This window comes from Eucyclogobius newberryi, unplaced genomic scaffold, assembly GCF_026437365.1.
Source record: "Eucyclogobius newberryi isolate DKJ021-1_F unplaced genomic scaffold, fEucNew1.0.hap1 SCAF_19, whole genome shotgun sequence".
In the NCBI taxonomy this organism is placed as follows: domain Eukaryota; kingdom Metazoa; phylum Chordata; class Actinopteri; order Gobiiformes; family Gobiidae; genus Eucyclogobius; species Eucyclogobius newberryi.
Window position 1 is genome coordinate 21,147,471 of NW_027315823.1, and position 21,814 is coordinate 21,169,284.

The window sequence follows — 21,814 nt, forward strand, 5'->3', positions numbered from 1 at the left end:
GTAATGTTCTAATATGGATATGATATATAAATATGTGTGTGGAGTATTGCAGGTGTTTTTAGCCTGCGGCTGTGGAGTCACTATATCCTTCCTTCTGAATAACGCATATTTTCAGTTGACTAATGTTTTGCTCTGTTTTGCTCTCAGTGTGGCTTTCTCTCTTCACTTGTAGAACTCATTTTTAATATCTAAAACGCATTTGCTGGAGAGATTTTATGGTTACTGTCTGGTGTTTATGCAAATGACACTTTCACATTCATAATGTTTACATTGGAGTGGAAAATGGAAATCATTTTGATATTATTCTGCATGTTTTATGTTAAGATATTATGGCATTGGTAACAACCATGTTCAGAGGCGTACATCAGACTGAGGTTAATGCTTAATTAACAACAATTCTTCAAATATAGACCGGATGTCACTCTAATCGCTACAACCCAACCATAGTGCTTTCTTTTCATTATAGTATATTTACTCCTGCTTTACAATGGCTTGGAATATTTAGGGTCCAACAACACTTAGATTCATGATAAAGATAAAGATAAGTTGCTCAACACTATTTTCTGTTGATAAGTTGTCATAGTGAAAAAATCATATATTTAAAAACTATTATTTACTAATGTTTGGCATTTTTTTTGGTCACCACATAAAAGACCATTCATTGCTGTTATTTATATTGAAAAGTATTAATCTTTCATATAAATTAAATTTAATTGCAGTTGTACATAAAGTTTTAGTTAATAAAATAAAAGTGAAATGTTGATCACGTTAGTACTTCCTCCTAAGTGCCCCTCTAAATGAACTCCTCTTCACCTCTCAGACATCTATATCTTGCCGTGGCACAGACAAATGGCACAATTGAGGACAGTAGAAAAAGTACTCTAAATCCTTTCGCCTGTTCACTGAAGACAATCCATCAGGCCAGAGCCGACAACTTTGCCGGTGCCTCTGCTGGTGCCTGTCTGCAAAGTCCCAGATCAACCCACACATCTCTCAAGATGTTATTGCATTCATCCATGACTGAGAATAGCACTATTCCTAAACATGCCTGGGCTGACTGACACTCACATAGCGACCAATGTTCAATTCCACCATCATTGTGGAGCGATAAAGAAATCGTGGGAGTTGGCAGGTTCATGCATGCGTGACTTCAGGTGGTAGAAAATAGTTAGAGAACCCTCAGAGAAGAGAATGCAATTAGTCAGTCGGAAAATTGATCCCACAACCTTCTAGCTTTGAGAATGGAGCACAAAACATATTACTAACTTTGAATTGCTGCTTGCTTTAGTTAAGTTAGTCTGTAAATCAATTTGAGAAAACATGTAAAGCAGTATCTAGTCTGGTTTATTTCCATCATATTGCCATTTTAAATGTTCTCTTTGATTCTGAGCCAGCTTTATCTGCACACTTCTCCTTTCACCTGCGCTAATGTATATTTGCATATCTGCGTATTGGCATAAGCATGGCAGACGAATACCAAAGCAGACATGACCTGTCAACAGTGAAAGAGATTAGTTATAAGAGTGTTGTTTTGGACATGCAGGGTGCATTTGTTGCATGATGTGAAAACAAAAAGCTGAGAGGCAAAGGAGGTGGACGATAGGGTTGTTAATTCCTCTGCTGTCTGCTTGCATTTGAGGACTCATTAATCTGAGCCAGGGCACACCCTGTTGTCTTGCTGAGCATCTTTTTTTATGAAAAAAAACAGCATTAGCACTTGTGCTGCGTTGAGAAAGTGTGGGTGAGTTTCCAGTGCAGAGATGTGAGAGAGTAAGAGACGGATGCCTGGAGCATACTGAGCTCTGGCCAGGTCTCCAGCCACAAACTGAGTCCACAGCACTTTCTACACAACTAACTACTGCCTTTGTGACCTTCAGTTACTATGGGTATGGACTCGAGGCGACCACACCGGCATGAAATATGTGTATTACTGTTAATTGAGTTATTGTTGGCGCAGCGATGAATGAGCATGGCCCCAATTGTTTGAGCATGGCCCCATCTTTTTTAATATCAGAAATGATCTGAAAATATTTTATACTCCCTCAATTAGAGTAATGTAATCTGTGTTTACAGAATACATCACCATTCAAGGAAAATGTCCATTGTAATTGCCAGCCAGAGACAATTAATTTACTGCACAATAAGTCAATGAAAATTGAACAAAGGGTTATGTTTATGTCATTAACTTGGTGCAATTGGCAATTTATATGCTGGGAGTGGAGCATGCAGGCATCATCTATGCATATGCATATTCATTAACATGGCCAGTCAAGAGTGAGCAGAGGTGAAGAGAGGCTGACTCACACATTCATCATTATGCTGCTACAGCTTCTCTGATCACTGCACTGGTGTCTCTCTGCACCTCCGGGTACAGGCTGGTCCTGTCAATACCACCTCTGCCACGCTGCCCAGAGGACAGAGATCCACGGCTGGATCCACGCAACAGTCCTACTGCCATTAATCCACTCCTTTGGCAGACAGAATCCATCTCCCTCAGCACCTGTGTGACAGAGGGTAAAAACAGGGATGAGATAGCTCAGCACAGATCAATCCCTTCGATCCTCTTCTCCATCTCAGCAGCATTTCATCAGCCCGTGGACAATGCTGTGTTTGGCATGACACTGGCTCATGCCCATTTACGCCAAATGAAAGGAATGAAATATGACTAAGCAGGAGTGGGTTGATCTATGAAATTGGTCCAAACATTTTATAACAACAAATAAACAGTTAGTAATTCAAATACTTAACTAAAAGCATAGACCAGGTCTCAGAGGGTAAATCAGGCCGAGCTCTCTTGAACTATTTGTATTCAATCCGAATAGCAGTTTTATAATATCTGTTTCCCTTATTATTGTCTAACGTCTAATTAAACAGTGACCATGTCAATGTAATGATCAGGCCAGGATACAGAGTGGTGGTCTGTCTCTGTGGCCAAATGATACAGAGACAAGTGCAATGACATGGGGCAGGGAGAGCAGTTTTGAAGTTTGTCCTGTTTGTACCGGCTAGCATGTCACAGGGCTCCTCATGATTGGCCAAAGGTGGGGCAGCAGCTCTCCTTTAAGCTCACTTCAAGGTGGAAGTGCCAAGAAGTGATGGATCGGGGGCAAAAGTGTATATTTAGTGTGTTGTTTTGTGTTTGTGAGGACAATAGGACACACTGAATACTAAATAAAATAAGGTAAACTAGGCATTACATAAAAAAAAAAAAAAGCTATACACAAATAATTGAATAACACATTTGTCAGATAATCAGGAGAGAAATATACTTGCTTATACTTGCTTTAATAGCTTATCTTATATATACATATCATTACTAAACCTAAGTACCTAAGTAACTAAATAACATACATTCTAAAAAGCTAAAAATATAAAACTAAGACAGCAATCGGAGTTGAAACCAAACTTTAAATACTTTGGGAAGCTTACGGATACAATATTTGAAGTCGCTGTTGTGACTGGAGACTGGAGGCGGTTTTACTTGTTGTCACTGTTGCCAAGAGCATGCTCGTGGGGAAAGATTGGGTCTAAAACTATGGGTCAAATTTACAGAAGTTTTAGAGAATGTCACGAGCATTGACGAGAAGCTAAAAGACAAAGACATAATAACACTCCAAGCACAGAATGTTAAAGAGAGAGAGAGTGATAGGCTTTCCTAAACACAGGGTTGTAAAGACAGCAATTGGGTGAGAAATGCTGCGATTGGATGTTGCAGAGTAAGATGAATGTTTTGTCTTTTGTGAAGGAAAATATGATACTTTATTTTTTTCTTATTTTTTTCTTTTCTTTTCTCTTTTCTTTTCTTTTTTTTCTTATTCTTATTATTTGTTTTATTTATTTGTATTATGTATTACTCTAATATAAACATAAGAGAAAATGTATGTATGCATAAGTGAACTTAAATTTGTACATCCATGTATGTATAAATATTTTTTTTTTACTCTCATTATTTCATTTTCTTCCCTAAACCTTTAAAGAGGTCATTTTGTGTTATGTAATTTTTGTTGCTGTGTGTTTCAAAAACAATAAATAGTAAAAAAAAAAAAAGTAATATATTTTAATGTATTTTGAATGTATTAAATGTATTTAAAAAAATATATATTATACTTCCAAAACTGCAGCCTTCGCGATATACAAATTGCGTCCATTGAAATTGCGATTTCAATTGCGATTAATCTAGCAGCCCTAACTGTGACACAATACATGAGTGCTTGTGCATGCTAAAGCGCCGCTGCCTCCCCTTGTGCATCAGAGGGACCATGGTCACACCCCGGATATGTGTTTAAGGAGGTGAGAAAACATGGAGGTGCTATGAAGTTCCATATCAGGAGACGACGTGAGATGGGAGAAAGTGTATTCACATAAGTTGGATTCAAAATAAATAAATGATAGGTTAAATGGATCTGCAAAAAGACAACAACATGCTGAATTGTAAATGGGGGGAAAATTGAACCAAAAAATATGAAAATATAAAACCACAGGTTTGTTTTTTGAGAACATGCTACACTGGAGGCAGGATCATCGTTAACTGAAGGTGACAGCAGACCTTTAAAAGTGTCAGCTCAGAGTTAGCTGTGGGCACATGACGGGGTATGCTACTGGCACCGATTCAGCATCCTCACCAACACTGTGTTTACATTGAGAATATGCATATGTGGACTGTATAAATCCTGACTGTTCAACCCTGCTTGTTGCTCTTATGATAATGGTCTCTTGTAGCAAACATGCATCTAATCACAGTGTGGCATTCACTGACTCTATGTTTCACCATGTCTTGTATCCACTGTCTATCCAAGAAAAAAAAACTGTCATGTGCTTCACCAGTTAGGCTTTCTTTTTTAATATGCATTTTAATTATGTGCTTTCTGTTGCCTCACACTCAAATGATTATGTCAGATGCCCTTCCTGACACAAGCCTCTTTGTTTATTCAGGCAAAGGACTAATTAGTGGTTTAAAATTATTATGAGTTTATTGTATTTCTTCGTAAACAGCCTCCAGATCTTTACTTAACAAACAACCTTATGATGAGTGTTTGCTGTGCTTGTCGATGATGAATGAAGTGATCGTTTTCTGACACTGAAAGAATTATGGTTAAAAATAGCAACTGTTTCTCCCTTTTCATTTATAACCATGCCCCGTGATTCTATGTATCTTTTGAATCACTTTACTCTTTTCTTACCAGAATATGAAGGCAGTTACAGTTCACCTTTTAATCATGCTGTGCTGTTTCAATTATATGGTGATAGGGAACTTGTTTGATTAGCTTTTTCTTTTTTTTTTCTTCTTTTTTTTTTGGTAGCCTCTAGATGATGGCATGATGAGAAGTGTTGTTGGCTGTTCAGAGTCAATAACAGCACTCTACAGTGACAGGACCGGGCAGTGGACACGCTAGAGGGAAACACACAAAGAAAATGAGGGCAAATGCACTTAATAGACACTGGGCATCAAAATAACTTCTGTGACAACGTTTTGAATATCTAGTCTAGTTAGTTTAGGATTAAGAAGACATGTCAGCCTTGATTATACAATGTTTATATTATATCAGAGGGAAACCTTTTAGATTTTAGAAGTTTGGAAGATTATCACTGGGGTTCAGATCTGTAGTAGGGTTCCTGCTTCTCCTTGGATGTTTTCTCTGCTTGATGCCAATGATTTGACCCTTTTCAAACACACTGACATCTCTTCCATGACCACGGGATTTGTCTTTCCATATGGTTAATTCATAAATGAGAAACCACTCACTGCATCAGTTGGGTTTAAATACCGTGTTACAGCTGAAAGATCATCACTTATGCAACGATTATCCAGTAGGAAGAGAGGACCTACTGTATTTTTTTTAGTTGAATGCAAGTGGTGATTCTTTTTTTGGGGCAGGCAGTGTAGTCCAATTACCCCCCAAAAAGTATTTGTAGTAATTTCTCCTTGCATTTCATGTTTTACTCTTTATTGATGTGATAACCATACAAATCACAGGAGCAAATAGATGTAGTTAAAAGCATAAAGTAGAAAACATAATTATAGGACAAGTGCAGATGATATAAACCCATCAACAGTCCATATAAACCCTTCTCTCTGTAATTCTGTCTCCATGCGCTGTGCTTGGTCCCACATTATCTCACTGAACCATTTCTCCCGCAGTCGTCCCCTGTGGGTCTTTGGCAAAAGTATTTAGACTTCTCCAGAGCAGATGAAGACGCGCGCTTACATAAATACCCTCTCGGATTGCCCCACAGTATACTCAGAGCACACCACCCACACTCTTCTGCTCCTTCTGTAATCAGCGCTGTCTCGTTTCGCCCATTTGGTGTAACATTATGCTTACCCAGCTGCTCTGACTGCAGCTCTCTGCCATTTCCATACAACACAAACTGCCCAGATGAGAATTAAGCCTCTTCCAATGAACCTGTGGGCCGTTAATAACGCATTATATGAAAGCTTTCCAAACATTAACCCTCTTGGAGCCAAATCGAGGCGCCGGGGTGGAGTTTTGCGATAAAGGCAGTGATCCCCCTGACCCCGATGGGAGGGCTGTGGGGCCGGCTGTCAGTGGAGAATACAGATTAGCCTCCTACATGCCCTGAACCCTGCCCACTACCGCTCGCTTTCACTTTCCAGAGAAGTAGCGAGCCAATAAACCTCTATTTCAGGTGAGGCTGTGGAGAAAATACCACACTTTTATAGCGGAGTTGTTTTGCGAGTCAAGTGTTGCTCTGCTGTTGTGGTTTTCTGTATAATCAGCTTTTCTGGCGGCTCGGGGCAGCAGGACGTCTCTGTTGTAGCATTTAATGTAAGAGTTAATAAACTGCCGCCCCGCGTATCAGCTGCAGTAATTGCCTACAGGAAGACTAATTCCACAGTCAATCAAACTGATGGTTTATTTCGGGTCATTTAGAAGATACAGAGCCTCGACTTAATAAGGAATGTCTGGAGGCACCCTACTAAAATCCAATATCTCTGCAAAGTTAACTATTAATGAACAACAATAAATAACAATGAGCGCTCTTGTTTTCTTGTTTCCAACCTGCTTTGTGGTCTCTTGCCTGAAAAATGTTTCAACACATGGCCACAATAAACCGGTATCCTTGGTCTCTTTTGCAGCCAGTAGCACTTACTTCCTCGCCGGCCAACTCCTTCGCAATCTCCTCAAATACCGCCCGATTGAGGTACGAAACCTCTATACTTGCCCGAATTGATTTGTCACCCGTATATTGATTAGTTCACAAACTTCTTCCTTCTTTCACTGACAGTTTTCAGCTCCTTCATCTGCCATTTCTTTCCACTTTGACATAGAATTGTGACGTTTATCCCGGAAATGTTGCCTATTGATGACGTTCGGACCTGGGGAAGTGATAGTTTGGATACATAGCGGATTTATTTCCACATAAGTGGCCTGGGTCGGATTTGAAAAAAATTGGATGTGTGCTGATCACACTGCCTTCGGATACAGGTCACATATGGGCAGAAAAATCTGAACTGACATGCAGGGCGAACGTAGCCTAAATGACATCATATGCTGCTACAAGGTAAATTCAACAGATTCAAACATTTTTAAACAAAAATTGTAGAGAGCGATTCCTGTTAAATGCCGAAAGAAATTGAGCTTATAACGCTATTATCCATTTATTAAAATCAAAATCAGAAAAGGTTTATTATGAATATAATTCAACATGGGAACTTGCTTTGTTGATTCGGTACGAACGATAAAACAACCTATATAAAGTCAAAAAGAAAAACACTTTAAATCTGCAATAAAGTTAAAAATAAAAATAGGCTTACTAGTGTCACGTTTTTATACCTTTGTAGAAACAGAGTTGCGGTGCTATATAGCTAGCGGTTAGCTGTGATGTTAACTTAGGAGAAGAGGAGGAGGGCTGATTGACACAGAGTAAATGAGTGAGTGTCATCATTTGTGTGTGATGCGCTTCAGCTTTGGTTGCAAGAGTAAAATTAGCTTGTTTCTGCATTTCTTGCATGGCACATTTGGTGTTGAGGCTGTAGCATCACTATATGCCTCGCTGTTTTTGCGAAAGTGTTAAACAGTCTGCTGTACAGGAGCAAAGCATTCCTGTTTTTTTTTCTCTTCTTGTTAATTATGCTTCTTGTCATGCTCAAGCCTCAACCCGATGATCTGGTGTAAAGTATGATGCGGCTTCACCCATTCTAAGTACAACTGCAGTTCCACCTCTAAGTCTGAGATGGTCCAGCTGTGTGCGCTCAAACAAAGCCACTTCATCATAATGGTGCACTGTCACAGTGGAGTGAAGGCTCTTGTAATGAATAATTATAGCTCAGGGAAGGTACATGGAAGAATAAAAAACAAAGGGGGCTTGGGAGGGAGACAACTATCGAGAAAACAGGTGTGTGCAATGAATTATACATCTGGAGAAATGCCACAGTGCTTCACATGAATACGTTTTCGATTGGAGATCCCACCATTGTCTGGAATGAACAAGGACAATTGATTTAGGTCATAATTGATTATTTAAAAAAATGTTAACAGACTTTGTAAAATATAAGTATGAGAAATCATCTTCAAATGGTATGCAGACAATAAATAAATGTGTAAAAATGTGTTGTGCAGCAGGATAGTCTTGTGGTTTACAGGTTGAACCTCAAAGCAGAGTCAAGAGAGCCAGGTTTAACAGTATATGTTACAATAGTAAAAGTAGCAGGCAGTGGAGGCATGGAGGCAGGGAGCAGGTCGACTTAGCTGGAGCAGGAGACACAAAGGACCTGGACAGACGAGCAGCATCTAAGAATAAAAATTCCAACCGTCATGGTAAGCACAAAAATCACAAAAGCTCAGGCAGCACTACCAAATGTGACAGAATTATCTAGCGGAGAGGTGGTGAGAAGACCGGTAGAATATACTGCAGGCGGAAGTGTTAGGTGTGTCTCGTCTGCTGCACTGTGAGCCGGCCACGCCCTCTTGCCACGCCCCCTGCCACGCCTCCTGCCACACACATGCTCTGCTGAAACAAGAGGGGGAGAGGACAAACTAAACTATAACGAATGTAGGGTCACATTTACACAACTCTTTGTTGCCCTGTGTCCCAACAGGGATGAAATGGATTAAGTAATGTGTCTGGCTTCAGTGTTCAGTGTGTGAGACTGATTCTGGCAATTTGCTCTTGACCTTCATTTCACATCTTATCAAAAAAAGCCTCCAGGCTGAAAACTTAAGTTAGGAGGGGTCCTAATTTGCCGTAATAATTCATTTGTTTCAAATTAATCTGCAAAGTTGAAATCTCCATCGTTTTAAGGATCTTTTTAAAGATTCAATTATTACTTTGTTTTGCGGGATAGTCTTTGTGGTAAATAATATCAGTCAAGTGGCAGTGTGTGACGAAAAGTTGAAAAATAAAAGTTGAAAAACACAGGAAATAGAGCTGAGCTCTGAATCTAAATATCTCTGTCTATCATCAATCAATGATATTCCACCAAATTGCAGGGACAATTTAAACACAATTGACACATTTTCCTGACAGTTCAAACAATCATTTAACAAAATAAAGGTGGTGTCAGGTATTATTTGTCAAATCATAACTGGTGTCATTTATAGAGACTCCTTGTTAAAATGAACTTTTAGGAGCTTTTAACCATGTTATAGTTGTTCCCCCCCCTCATTAAATCACATATACATTTGGAGTGATTCATTCATATTTGAGTCATCTTTATTCTCCAAGGTGCCATTGCTCCTTCAGTCCAGGTCTTCACCGGTCTCAGTGTCACGCCAACTGATATTCACTTACTTTGTTCAGCAATTTTGTTTTCTTAAAGAGTGACACCTATGATTCAGCAGCGTTGCATACCTTTTGCCACAAATTTAAAAATCCTGTTTGCTATTGTGAACTCTTCAAAGGCGATGTACTAGAAGGGGCCGGGCCAAAACAGCGTGGCAATGTTTGACACAAATGTAAGCTGATTTCTTTTTCTAGGTCAATATTGCGATTAAGATGTCCAAAATACAACATAATGGTCCACAGGTGTCGTAGATTAGATCTATATAAAAGACAAAAGTACTAGGTCTTTGACATTATGGTTGCTTGGTAACAGTTGTGGAATTACCCATGTCGCATCTGCTGCAACCAGGAAGTACCATTAGAAACTTTACAACTGGGGAAATATAGTCAAGATTTCAGCTAAAATCTTAAACATATCCTTCATTTTAGAGAAATGTGTAGTCTAACCTGTCAAATGCAGGTTTATTTAATGTTTCTATTCAAGTCTAGTCCATCAACCAACATACATTTTTGTGTGTTTTGCGTTTTATTGTTTTAGCCCTTGTGATCCATTGTCCTATCTTTTGAGAGTTTGCGTCCTTGCGTTTGCGTGCACTGAGGCTGGAGGTCACTGGGGTGGAAGACACAGGTCATGTATCCTGCACTGCCCCTGACACCTGTGAACCTGTTCATAAAGCCACTACACTCTGAGATCAAAGAGCAGATCGGACAATCTATATAAAGAAAGGGCAACATATACTTTGTCCTACGTCTGCAGACATGGCTTCAAAATCTTCTGCCACAATTGTTCCTTATTGTTTGTTTCCAATAAAAAAACATGGTGGATAAGCCTAATTTTGCTGGTATTGTAATGTGTCCCAATCTATAAGGTATTGCAAGCAGTGTTCAAAAATTCAGCAAAATGACCATATTACTAAAGTGGATTGACTCTAATTGCCTTTTTTCTTTTACCCTTGTAAAGCATGTTTCTCGAGTATATGTGGAAAAGCAAACACTTTCAAGAAACAGGTTAAAGCCAAGTCAAAAACTTTTTGACATAGGCTAAGCATTGTATAGTTCTGCTAAATCATCTATTCTGAGACATAAACACCTGTCTTCACTCGTGGTTGGTTGACACTGCAACAGAAACCAAAACATTCTAAATAATTCCTCACACAAAACTTCTTCCCTTGTACCGTGATGAATACAGCACATGCATATTGCACAAGTCAAAACAAAATTGTAGTTTGTCCACAAGTGATAAAGCATTTCTTGTGATAAATAACAAGAAACGAACAAGGGATGTTCGGTAGGGTAATAAAATGTCTACATTGAAATCTATGCATGCGCAAACCAAAAACAAAAAAGTTACATTTCTAAAAACCAAAGGAACTTATTTTGTTTTTTAATTCTTTTTTTTCTTGTCAGTGCAAGTCTTGTGTCAGAACTATTGTGTGAAAGGATATAAATGTAATTAAATATTTTGTTTGTTTGTTTTTGCTGGTGGCGCCACTGACAATTATGTAAAGGGGCCGAGGACAAAACTCTGAGTTTGACGTGGTGGGGTCGGTGAATGCCAATAAACAAAATTTCAGGGACGGCGGTGATTATTACCATTATTGTGGTACACCTAGTATTATTATATGTAATAATAATAAGTATAGCCGCAAGCGGCGATGACCGCCGCCGCCAAACTAATAGGCCTTGCTTGTGGCGCTCGGGCCTAATAATAATATGCTATTATAAATAGACTATGATTATTTTAAAAATTATAATTTATATATTTTTATTTCATCTTAAAAAAAATGTATATGAAAATGCAATTTCAATGGTCTTTTGATCATCCAACCCCATCACCTAGGATTAAAAGTCAAGAGTTATAAATGCTTGGCCACTAGAAAGCCTTTAATTTTCATGTGTCTAACACATCCACAATATGACTTTGTTTCAGAGTTTTGAAACACAGCAGGGTTAATTTCCCTGCTCACACAAATTCGGTTCGCTCACCACCTTTTAGTTTAAAGACAGACTGGACAAGAGCACATGGAGCGCACTGACACTGACACTGACGACTGACGTCTCTGACGGGTTAGGGTTATGTATGTAGGACTGTTAGGAAATCTTTGTGAAGAGTGAAAACATATGTAATAAATATGCCAGGTTCCTTGGTGGCGCTGTTGAAAATGAACACAAAGACAATGCACATGTGCTGAAAACTGCACATGGTCCAGTTTTGGCACCACAGGATCTTATGTCTGCTGTATGCAGACAATGTTGCCCTAGATGGTTCCATCAAACCCCGACCTGCAACATGCACTGGGACGGTTTGCAGCCGAGTGTGAAGCAGCTGGGATGAGAATCAGCACCTCCAGATAAGTGGCCATGGTTCTCCACTGGAGAGTTGGCTTGCCCCCCTGGGTGGAATCTTGTTCACAAGTGAGGGAAGCATCTGCAATGATGCAGTCGCTGTATCTGACTGTTGTGGTGAAGAAGGAGACAAGAAGAAAGACACAGCTCTCAAATTACTGGTCAATTTACGTTCCTACACTCACCTATGGTCATGAACTTTTGGTTAATGACAGAAAGAACAAGATCGCGGATACAAGCAGTCAAAATGAGTTCCTTCTGCAGGGTGGCTGGGCACTCCCTTAGAGATAGGGTCAGGAGCTCAGACATACGGGAGGAGCTCGGAGGAGAGCCTCTGCTCTTCCACGTCGAGTGGAGCCAGCTGATGTGGCTCGGGCATCTGTCCTGGACGCCTCCCTGGGGAGGTGTTCCGGGGAAGACCCAAGACAGGCTGAAGGGACTATGTCTGTCGGCTGGCCTGGAAACTCCTCGGGATCCCCCTGTATGGAGCTGGAGGTGAAATGTCTGGGGGAGAAAAGTCTGGGAGTCCCTGCTCAGACTGCTGTCCCCACGACCCGGACCAGGATAAGCAGAAGAAAATGGATGGATGGTTGTACAAAAACAAAACCAACATGGTGGCTTCAAGTGCAACCAATCATTTAATAGATCCATGAGAGGAACACAGGAAAAAGAGGTTAGAGAAAAGTCTGCAGTATGTACGAAACACTGAATGGCACTGTTGCTATAGGAATTTGAGAGCATGCATCATTAAGGAGAGATGCCGGGTAAATGACGCAGTCTTAACAAAAAAGTTGCGGATACAGCAGATCTTTTGAGATCAGTTTTGAGATCATTGGACTCTGGGACCTGGTTTCTGGTTTTTAGTCTCCTAAAAAGCCCGCTCCATGTGGATAATACCCGTTTAACTCTATGCCTTAAACTTTAATAGACACATTTTCAAACATGTGACTGACAGTAAACACAAGCTCGAAGTGCCAGCAAAAGAGCTCAGCTAAGAACAGCACCATATCTCCCCATTTCCCTTGATTGATTGATTTACTAACTTAGGTTTTACAAATGCAAATAAAGCCTAAACGTGTAGTGCTAGCCTCAGCTAACCAGTACAACTCTGGTGACACAGAGCCTAGAGCCTGATATCCGCTTTGGTTGTAGCAGCGACTGATCCTCTTTCAAATTCCCCACATCTTGTAATGTGACATCCATAAATCTCACAAGATGAAAACAATCATGTAGTGGATACCAGGCTTAAACCAAGCGCTTACAGATCTGCCGTTTTGGGTGAAACGCATTTATGCACACCCCATACACCTAAAGGAGAACCTTGTGCTTTTATAGTAGCGTGCTCTCCTCTCCATGTCCTTGACCACTTGCATGTATATAGGTTACCTGCTTAAAACATATCACCCCATCATGTTGACAGAGGCGCTGCGTAGACCCTGCACCCTGCTATCTGGGATGTTTACAGGCAATCCTACAGGTCTCCGTTTGAGCAGTCATCGTGTATTCAGAGGGGATTTGGGAGAGAGTGGAAGGAGATGGGCTGTAAGTGCTCCTATGGGAATAAGGGTCACCTCTTTAATCTCCGACGTGGGGGATCTCTCTACGGCTTGTGTACGAGGACGCATGAAGGTTGTTATCCGGATTCGTGGCATTATAGGTGCTCGCAAGCCATTGTATTAAAAGATGACAGCAGTGTTGTCAGTAATCTCACTGCCATTGTTGGTGGAATAAAAAAGGTCACATGCTGTTGGTAAGCACAATAAGGTCTTTACAGTAATGGATTCTTGGAGCAGCGGTTCAAAGCTAGAAACCAAAATAATGTCTATGTAATTTTAGCTTTTCCTGGTACAACAGGATTCAATCAATCAATTTAAGACACAAGTGTTTTTATTTGCATTTGAATAATAAAAGCAATAAGTTAAGGTAAAGTTGTAAATATTAATGGATTTCAGAATGATAAGACATTTTGACCACTGCCATAGTGATCAACAATTTAAAAACATACATAGTGTCATCAGATAAAATTATATTATATATGTCGTTTTTTTTCTTCTGAAAGTACCAGGTTAAGTTTAACAATCATAAACAAGGGAAAGTAACCTGGACCAATGCAGCCAACTCTTGTCCACACGCCCGGAGTATGGCCCCTGGGCACAATTTGGATTTGGGCCCCAACGTCACACATTAAATGGTTACAGCTTAAAGTGCAAACATTCATTGAAGACAACAGGTGAAATTGCCTTTAATTTTGTGGGTTTCAGGTCTGGTTGTTTCAATAGTTGGCCTATAATAAATAGTGATAGGCTTACCTTTTATGTGCATATGTTCAAAATTATAGGTTAACTATTTTCCTTTCAACCCTTTCCCTTCATCAAATATATCAAATAAGTTAAATCTCTGTGACCCTTTTTTAGCCCACAGTTTGATAATTATTGCTTTATAACAACTTTCACACTTAACAGAGACTCCTGGTACTGCCGTTTTTCCAACATTGAAGAAAGTGTTGGACTCCACTCAGGGTCAGTTACTGTGTATCCTGCCCAAGTCATCAGGCTGTGTCTGCTGAGGGACATGGGACAAGGGCCTTATCTGAGCAAACCAGTGTTTAGTGATGTTGTGGACTGGTGATATGCACTCAATGTGGGAAAGTAACTTATCACAAATACACGTTAATGAGTAACGTGATTTTTTGAGTAATTGTGCTTTTTTGAGTAGATTTTTAAATAATTGAAAAAGATTCAGTTGTAGTCACCTGGACTCTTTTTTTTAGGAAAAACGAAACGTTTCGACACTCATTTGATAGTTTTTCTCAATCTGCGAATCAAGACCGAGAAGAGTGTTTTTGGTGTCACTAGAACTAACCCTCTTTGTTAACTATCAAACTAGCCGATAGTAAAGAAAAAGACTATTGGCCTACTCAGAGTAGGACAAAGATCTGAGTCTTGATTCGCAGATTGAGAATGACTCTTGGATGAGTGTTGAAACGGAGTCCAGATGACTACAACTGAATCTTTTTCTACAATGAAACACTCCTGGAAGAATGAGGGATTACACCCACATACATATAATTGAGTAAAATTTTAGCCATGAAATTGTAAATGGTACATTTCAAATCCCTGAATACTGAGAACAACACAAGTCCCAATCATCAATGCACAGCAGCTGTCTCACCTCTGTCTCTGCTCCTCTCTAAACCTCTAAAACAATTACAGTTAGTTCTGGCCAAATAAGGTATACATTTTTTCGGAACATGAGTAGCTCACTTTTGTTCTAGTGAAAGCTGCAAAATGACAAAATGCAAAATGCAGAGTTACAGCTCAAAACACCAAGGATCACTGGTCTCACTCAACATTAACTTTTACAGACAAGTTTCTTATTTTAAGCTGGGTGACATAAACGCAAATGTATTCAATTTGACAGATTGTATATAAAGAATATATAAAGGACTAATCAAACAGAATAGTTTGGACTGGTGAAGTGAAATGTTGCTGTTTTTGGGACATACGTATGTTGATTTAAGAATAAATGCGTTATTTTAAGTAGAAACTACTTATTTGTTGCTTGTTTATTACTATGAACTATAGCATTTATTTTAAAAATGATTTAATATGCTTTTTAATGGTTTATGAAATTTATAAAATATTAACCGATTTGTTGATTAATTGAAGAAATAATTGATAGATTACTCGATTACTAAAACAATCTATAGCTGCAGCCATAAATTAAATTATAAGATTGTTGTTGTTGTCTGTAGTATTAATATAAGTAACATTAAACAGTTTGGAGCTATACAAATTCTAGTTAGAAAACTAAGCTTTCACAATTTCTGCATTTTTCTGCAGGCAACTTTCTGAGTCTTATGTCAAGTATCTTTGGGCTTTGCTGTCACAATTTGCCTCTCGTGGTTTCACTTTTGGGCAGAAGTCCTTTACTCAATAGTGCTACGTGTATTTTTCCAAAGCAAATCATTAATTCTGCAAAAAGCAAGAAACTGCAAAACTTGGACCTTCTCTTAATTTGCCTCTCACCAATCAGGCAAGCTCGCCCCAAGACAACGCTCAAAGATGTTGTTTACACAGGACTGAAGGCCTTGCTGGGAGCAAAATGAAGGAGCAAACTTTGGGAGCTGAAACAGAGAGTGCTGTGGAGTAGGCAATGGGGATGCAAGCAAAATTCAACCAGTGAGAAGTTTGGAGAAAATGTGATTTGGTCTGGGTGTTTTTTGGGGGCTTGCATGCTCCAATTGCTCTCCCTGACAGAGCGGTGGACTGACAGGCATTGGCAGGAATTGAATCAGTAGATTAACCACCCCCTACTCCTCCTTCTTTTTCGTCTTCCCCTCTCCCCTATTTTCCCTTTTCACTGATGGAGGGGAAATGCGCTGGAGATTGCAGGCAAAGATGTTCCTGCCAAGTGGAGCTAAGACGTCTCTGTCGCACCTAAGATTGAGTGGGTGATTAAATATCCACCAGAATAGTATTGTTGCCACTCTTGGCCATTTGTCCCCAAAGGCTTCTTACCAAGGTCTTAGTAAAGTGTGTAAAATGGCTAAGGCCAGCACCATTGTATTAGTATTATTTTTGATTCTATTTCTTTTCTCTTCTATTTAGATTTTCTACAATGGAATTAAAAAGTCTGTGGTGCTGGTGGTGAAAGAGGGTGCAGTGCAAGAGCCAGAAAGTATATCATCTCACAGTGAGTGTCATAGTGTCTCACACACGTTACTGTTATTGTTCACCTGTTTTATCCTTTTAAAAATGTCTAGTGTTTGGATTAGTTGTGTGCGGGCGTTTGCTTTGCCTTTAATCTCCAGGCACACTATATAATCAAGAAATAAAGCAAAATAATGACAACTATTGCCCTCTGCCTGAAAACTTTATCAAGGGATATAAATCAGAATTCTCAAGGGGAATAATATTGAAAGTATATAAATGGATTAATGACTTGCACAGCCAATCCTGAATATATTAATCAAAATGGGAAGAAGAGGGTAATTTCCTTTTGACAGACGAGGATTGGAAAGTGGCATGCACATCACAATGAAGGACAACAGGGTTTCATAATTGGAGGGAGTTATGTTGGAAGAATGTGACCAGTTTTTTCATAACACCATGTCAAAGTGCTCACTATTCACAGGGAGGGGCTGAATTTTGGAGAAACTGTGGATGTTTTGAGACTGTCATATTGTACAAAAATACTTCTTGGAATAATGTATTTGGGCCTCAAAACCCCCCCATGGATATAGTGGATGGCCATCTTTGGAACATGATCCTGGCAACTGGGAAGAAGGCATCACAAAAACATGTACGACTCAAACCGCTTCAACGATTAAGTGCTGGACTAATATCCTGACATACCGTACGCACAATGGGAAAAAAACAACTTCTGGACTCAACTTGAAAATAGACACATTTTAAAAACAATAGACAAAATCAGTCAATATGCTCCAATATACTTTATTTTCTACTTTTGCTACTTTACTTATCTTATGTTCTCCCTGGTCCAGCTCGTCCTTTGTGAATGATATTTTTTTTTCTTATTGTTGATCTGTTGTTCTGTTCTAGTTAAAAAAAGATTAAATAAAAACTCAAACAAATGTGAACCTAAAATTAGTAACTCATTATATTTTGAGAAGTTTAGTAAATGTGTTCTTTATTCAGAAGCACTGACTGTTAAGTCATTAATACTGATTGAATAATAACATTTTCCCTTTAAGCATATGGTATAAATTCCTGTACAGTTATCTTTCAGTAAGATGAATAAGATACTAAGTTGACCCTGCTGTCATGAATAATAAGGTGCTTTTGTCCTCTTGTCTGCCTTATGCATCCAAGCAGAGCACAGATTTAGGCTGACTTCTTGTGAGCGGTCACTTGGACAGAAGATAAATGGCCCTCTTGTGCAGGGCAGCCGCTGACTCCAGTAGATCTCCATGATGTTGGATCCAAGGTAAGCTAATGTGCCATTTGCCAGGTTGATAAGCCTCTTTGCCACACTTTGTCGTCAGGTTGTGGCGGACCCTGGTGCTCCTCGCTGACCTTTACTTTGAGTTGCTTACGCTGACCTGGAAATTCCATGGTTTTGATTAGTTTAGGGGCTGAAGATGCAATCTGGGGATGAATATTGAAAAGGTCACACAGCCTCTCCAAAGCAAAGACTTCTGTAGAGTTACATGCTGTATGGAAAGGAGAGTCTATACCTCATATAACCCATTTGAATCTGTTATATAAGTTTAGCTTCCTATTGTTGTGAGCTTTACAATTTGATACATTTGTGTTGATTTGGGAATTCCAGCAGCCAACACACAAGTTCAATACAGAAGTATTTGTTTATTTAAAGGAGAGTTTATTGTTTATTGTTTATTTAAATAGAGGATTTTTCGCTGAGTTGAGAACTTAAGCAACTGTTAGTCCCTTTTTCAGAAATGCGCATGCGCACACTCACCCCCAAATTAACCCAATAACCTTCCAGAGTAGTGGTCCTTTTGAGACAAAAATAAACTATATTGTGTTGTTGCGACAGCCAATGCAAGGAAAATATAGTCTATTCCAGTGTTTCTCAAACTGTCTCTGGTCAGTTGCTCTGGTGGCCATCCGCCATCTCTCTTTATTTAGAGAGAATTGTATTCAATGTTTAATCCTCCTTTGGGTTAATCTACCTTGTGCATTGTTTAATCATATTTTACTGATCTATTCATTATGTACACGTTCATAATGACTACAGCTAAAGATACAATTTAGCTTGATAAATTAATGTAATATTTTTTTTCTGAAAAACAAAACAATATTACCAAAGTATTCTTTTATTTAATGTAACATCACATTGATAAAAACATAACCTTATTAATGATGGTATAACACCATTCTTTCAACAGACTTTGAATCTGCAACCTTTCCTTAACATTTCCACAAAGTCAAAGTGGACATAGGAGCCTATTTGGACTGTGTAATGTTGATGCAGTACATCTCACTCAGGGTCTAAATGTCACTCCTGGAAAGTCGAGGCCCTTTTGGTAATAGCAAACGGTTGCAAATGTCAGGAAAAGTGCACAGTAGATGAGTGACTGTCGTCTGCCAGTGTGCACAGCTCTGATGGCGCAGCACACACTGTCTTTCATATAAAAAAGTAATTCTCTTGTGAGAACCAAGTACTACAGAAGCAGAAACAGGCTACTTCTGTCTCATCGGTGCACTGTTTCTGTCTCAGTACAAATGTGTATTGTAGTAGTGTAGAATTTTAGAAATGTTCCCATGTATGTATTTATTTTAACATGTTGCCCCATTTTGAAACCATGTCCAATAACAGATAAAGACTCTGTACACTGTATTGTGCAGACAGCGCTTTCTTGATCACCAAGGCATTGTCCCAATAAATAAAAAAAATGAAGATACACTGCATATATTCTGCAGGTTTAGAGATACCCCAGTTGAGTCAAGCTCCAAATCCTTGTGACCTCTGCGTAGAAGTTGTCTGTCATAAGTTTGAGGTCCCACAGAAGCCCTCACGCTGCAGTCCATAGCTGCGGTGATTCTCTTGTGCCTCTGCTCTTCACTGGCCTTTGCTTCCAGAGAATGATCCAGACTTCAGAGGGAGATCTCATCTCACATCCGCGGCTAGCTCCCTGCCAATGCAGAGTTAGCCTTTCCTTTCATGTTGTGCCTCTGGGATTATCATATCAATCTGCGTGGCCTGATTACCAGACTGAGCTGAGGATCAAGCCTCCCTCTATGACTGCTGTCTAATTAATATGAGCGTGTCATTGCAGCGATCCTGCCCAAAACACATTCTGGCAGCGCTTTTCTCTCACTCTAAAGGACTGTAGTGGGGCACTTTCTCTGATGGAGCATATGGATGCACAGTGGATGAGGCAGCTTTTGTGTCATCTGTTGATTTGTGAGAAAGTATGCACAGCATAATGCTCTTCAACTGGCTGAAATTATGCAAGAAGAAGCTATTTGGGGCTCTATTTGTGCCAGTTGGGATTTGTTAATCCACTTGCCAAGTCCATATGCTGTTGTAAAAATTATGTCATGTTTCTAACAGAAGATTTACTCTAATTAGAAAAGAAATCCCTCTAAACTGACCTCAGGTAAACAGCTTGTTGAGCAAGATAATAACGCAAACCAAAAGGCAGTTTGATGTAGTTGTTTCTCCAGTTTGTGTATGGATCTGATGGTGCAATCATACGCTCATGTTTCAGATAAACTGTATCTGCAGAGACAGCATATGCAATGCTTGTTAGCCTGATCACAGGAACATTGCTGCGTTTTGATTACAAGACACAACAACTGCTGTACCATTATGTGATGGGATTCCTTCCAGATGGGTATTAGAGGTCTGTCATTAGCAGGTGTGTAATTAATGCCTCCTGATGGGGCGCTGTGACGCTAATGCCGCCTGACTGTGGCTCCATGGGACATTAAATGACGACAGCCAGCCAGACGTGTCCTTGTCATAGCTGTCTGTGTGGCCTCATTACTTCTTTGGCCACTGACATGTCTCCTTCGCCTCCCTCGCCTCCAGACGCTTCCCACCAGCCCTCAGCCCTCATCCTGTGCCCACACATTACCGCGCCTTTGGACTGCAGTTCATTTGTGGGTTATGTATTAATTTAGCAAACAAGTTTGCCTCCTTTTGTCGCCTTTGTGGAAGGTAAATGTGAACCAGTGATTGAGTATGCTATGTACTGTATCGACACAGTAAAACGATGGTCTTGGTAAACATTTTCAAACTGCTGCATTTGAGAATATTTTGTGAATTTTGCTATCCAAAATAAACTGGCTCACGAGAGAAGAGGACAGCCTGACATGTTCTCATTAGCCTGTGTAGGATATGTATTGTGTTAAGGAAGGGGATTTTAGCATAATTTATTCCCAAGTAAAAGTAGAATTCTTAATCACAGCAGCAAGGCCTTTACACTACATGAAAGATTCTCTCACATGACATGCCCAACACTCTGTGCCTTTTTCATCTGCTATTTGTATGCTTTTTATTACCTATCTCCTCTCTCATGACACACCAGTAATAGCCTTGGGGGCATGCTGGTAAACACTTGACAAATTTAAATCAGCCGGCCCAAGGGCGCTAAAGCAGGGGAAGGAGGAAGAAGACAGTGTTTCCTGAAGACAAGGCCAGCTCAAATACAGCTGTATCCACACAGACGCACTTCAAGCATGAGTACAGTGTGGGCCCTGGACAATTAAATACTCACAGGTGTTAGCTAGAGGATGCTAAGATAACACAATTAAATATAAAATGGTTTGACTGGTTTTGACATTGTGTTGGTGTATGCAGTTTATTGTTTGAAGAAGATATTTTCTGCAGGCAGTTTATATGAAAAGAGATGTGTGTGATTGTGACGAGCACATCCATCACGTTAAGGGATTAATCTTTTAATGATTAAAAACTGTTGTAATCCTATAAAGATTAAACATGCCCATTGAAATGCTTTAGAACTTGTAAGCCCACATCTTTTAAAATGTGCCACTATATTTGTGGCGAGTATCTGATTAACTAAGTTCTCTTTACTGGAGATATAAGGTTTTGAAAAGAGCATTTGCCATTGAGCTATAAAAGGTAACACTTTCTCACCAGGTCTCTGTACATTATCTTGAAAATGTCTTAAATGACTATGCATTGGGGAAGGTCTGTGCCTGTACTTTTAAGTTTTATGATCTATATTCGCCTCATTCCATCCCACCCACTGATGCCTCTTTCTGCCCCG

At 39.6% G+C, this 21,814-nt stretch overlaps 1 protein-coding gene across 2 annotated transcripts in view; it reads right to left on the reverse strand.

Annotated features, from left to right (window-relative positions):
• rplp2 (ribosomal protein, large P2) overlaps positions 1 to 21,814 on the reverse strand; it is a 389,081-nt gene that overhangs the window by 166,123 nt on the left and 201,144 nt on the right. The window contains exon 5 of one of the 2 annotated variants that reach the window (XM_072452116.1): positions 5,591 to 5,688. The exons of the other annotated variant lie outside the window; for it this stretch is intronic. Coding sequence (XP_072308217.1) covers positions 5,594 to 5,688 — 95 coding nt within the window. The 3' untranslated portion in view covers positions 5,591 to 5,593. Of the gene's footprint in view, positions 1 to 5,590; positions 5,689 to 21,814 lie in introns of those variants that run through there. 2 annotated transcript variants of the gene reach the window in all.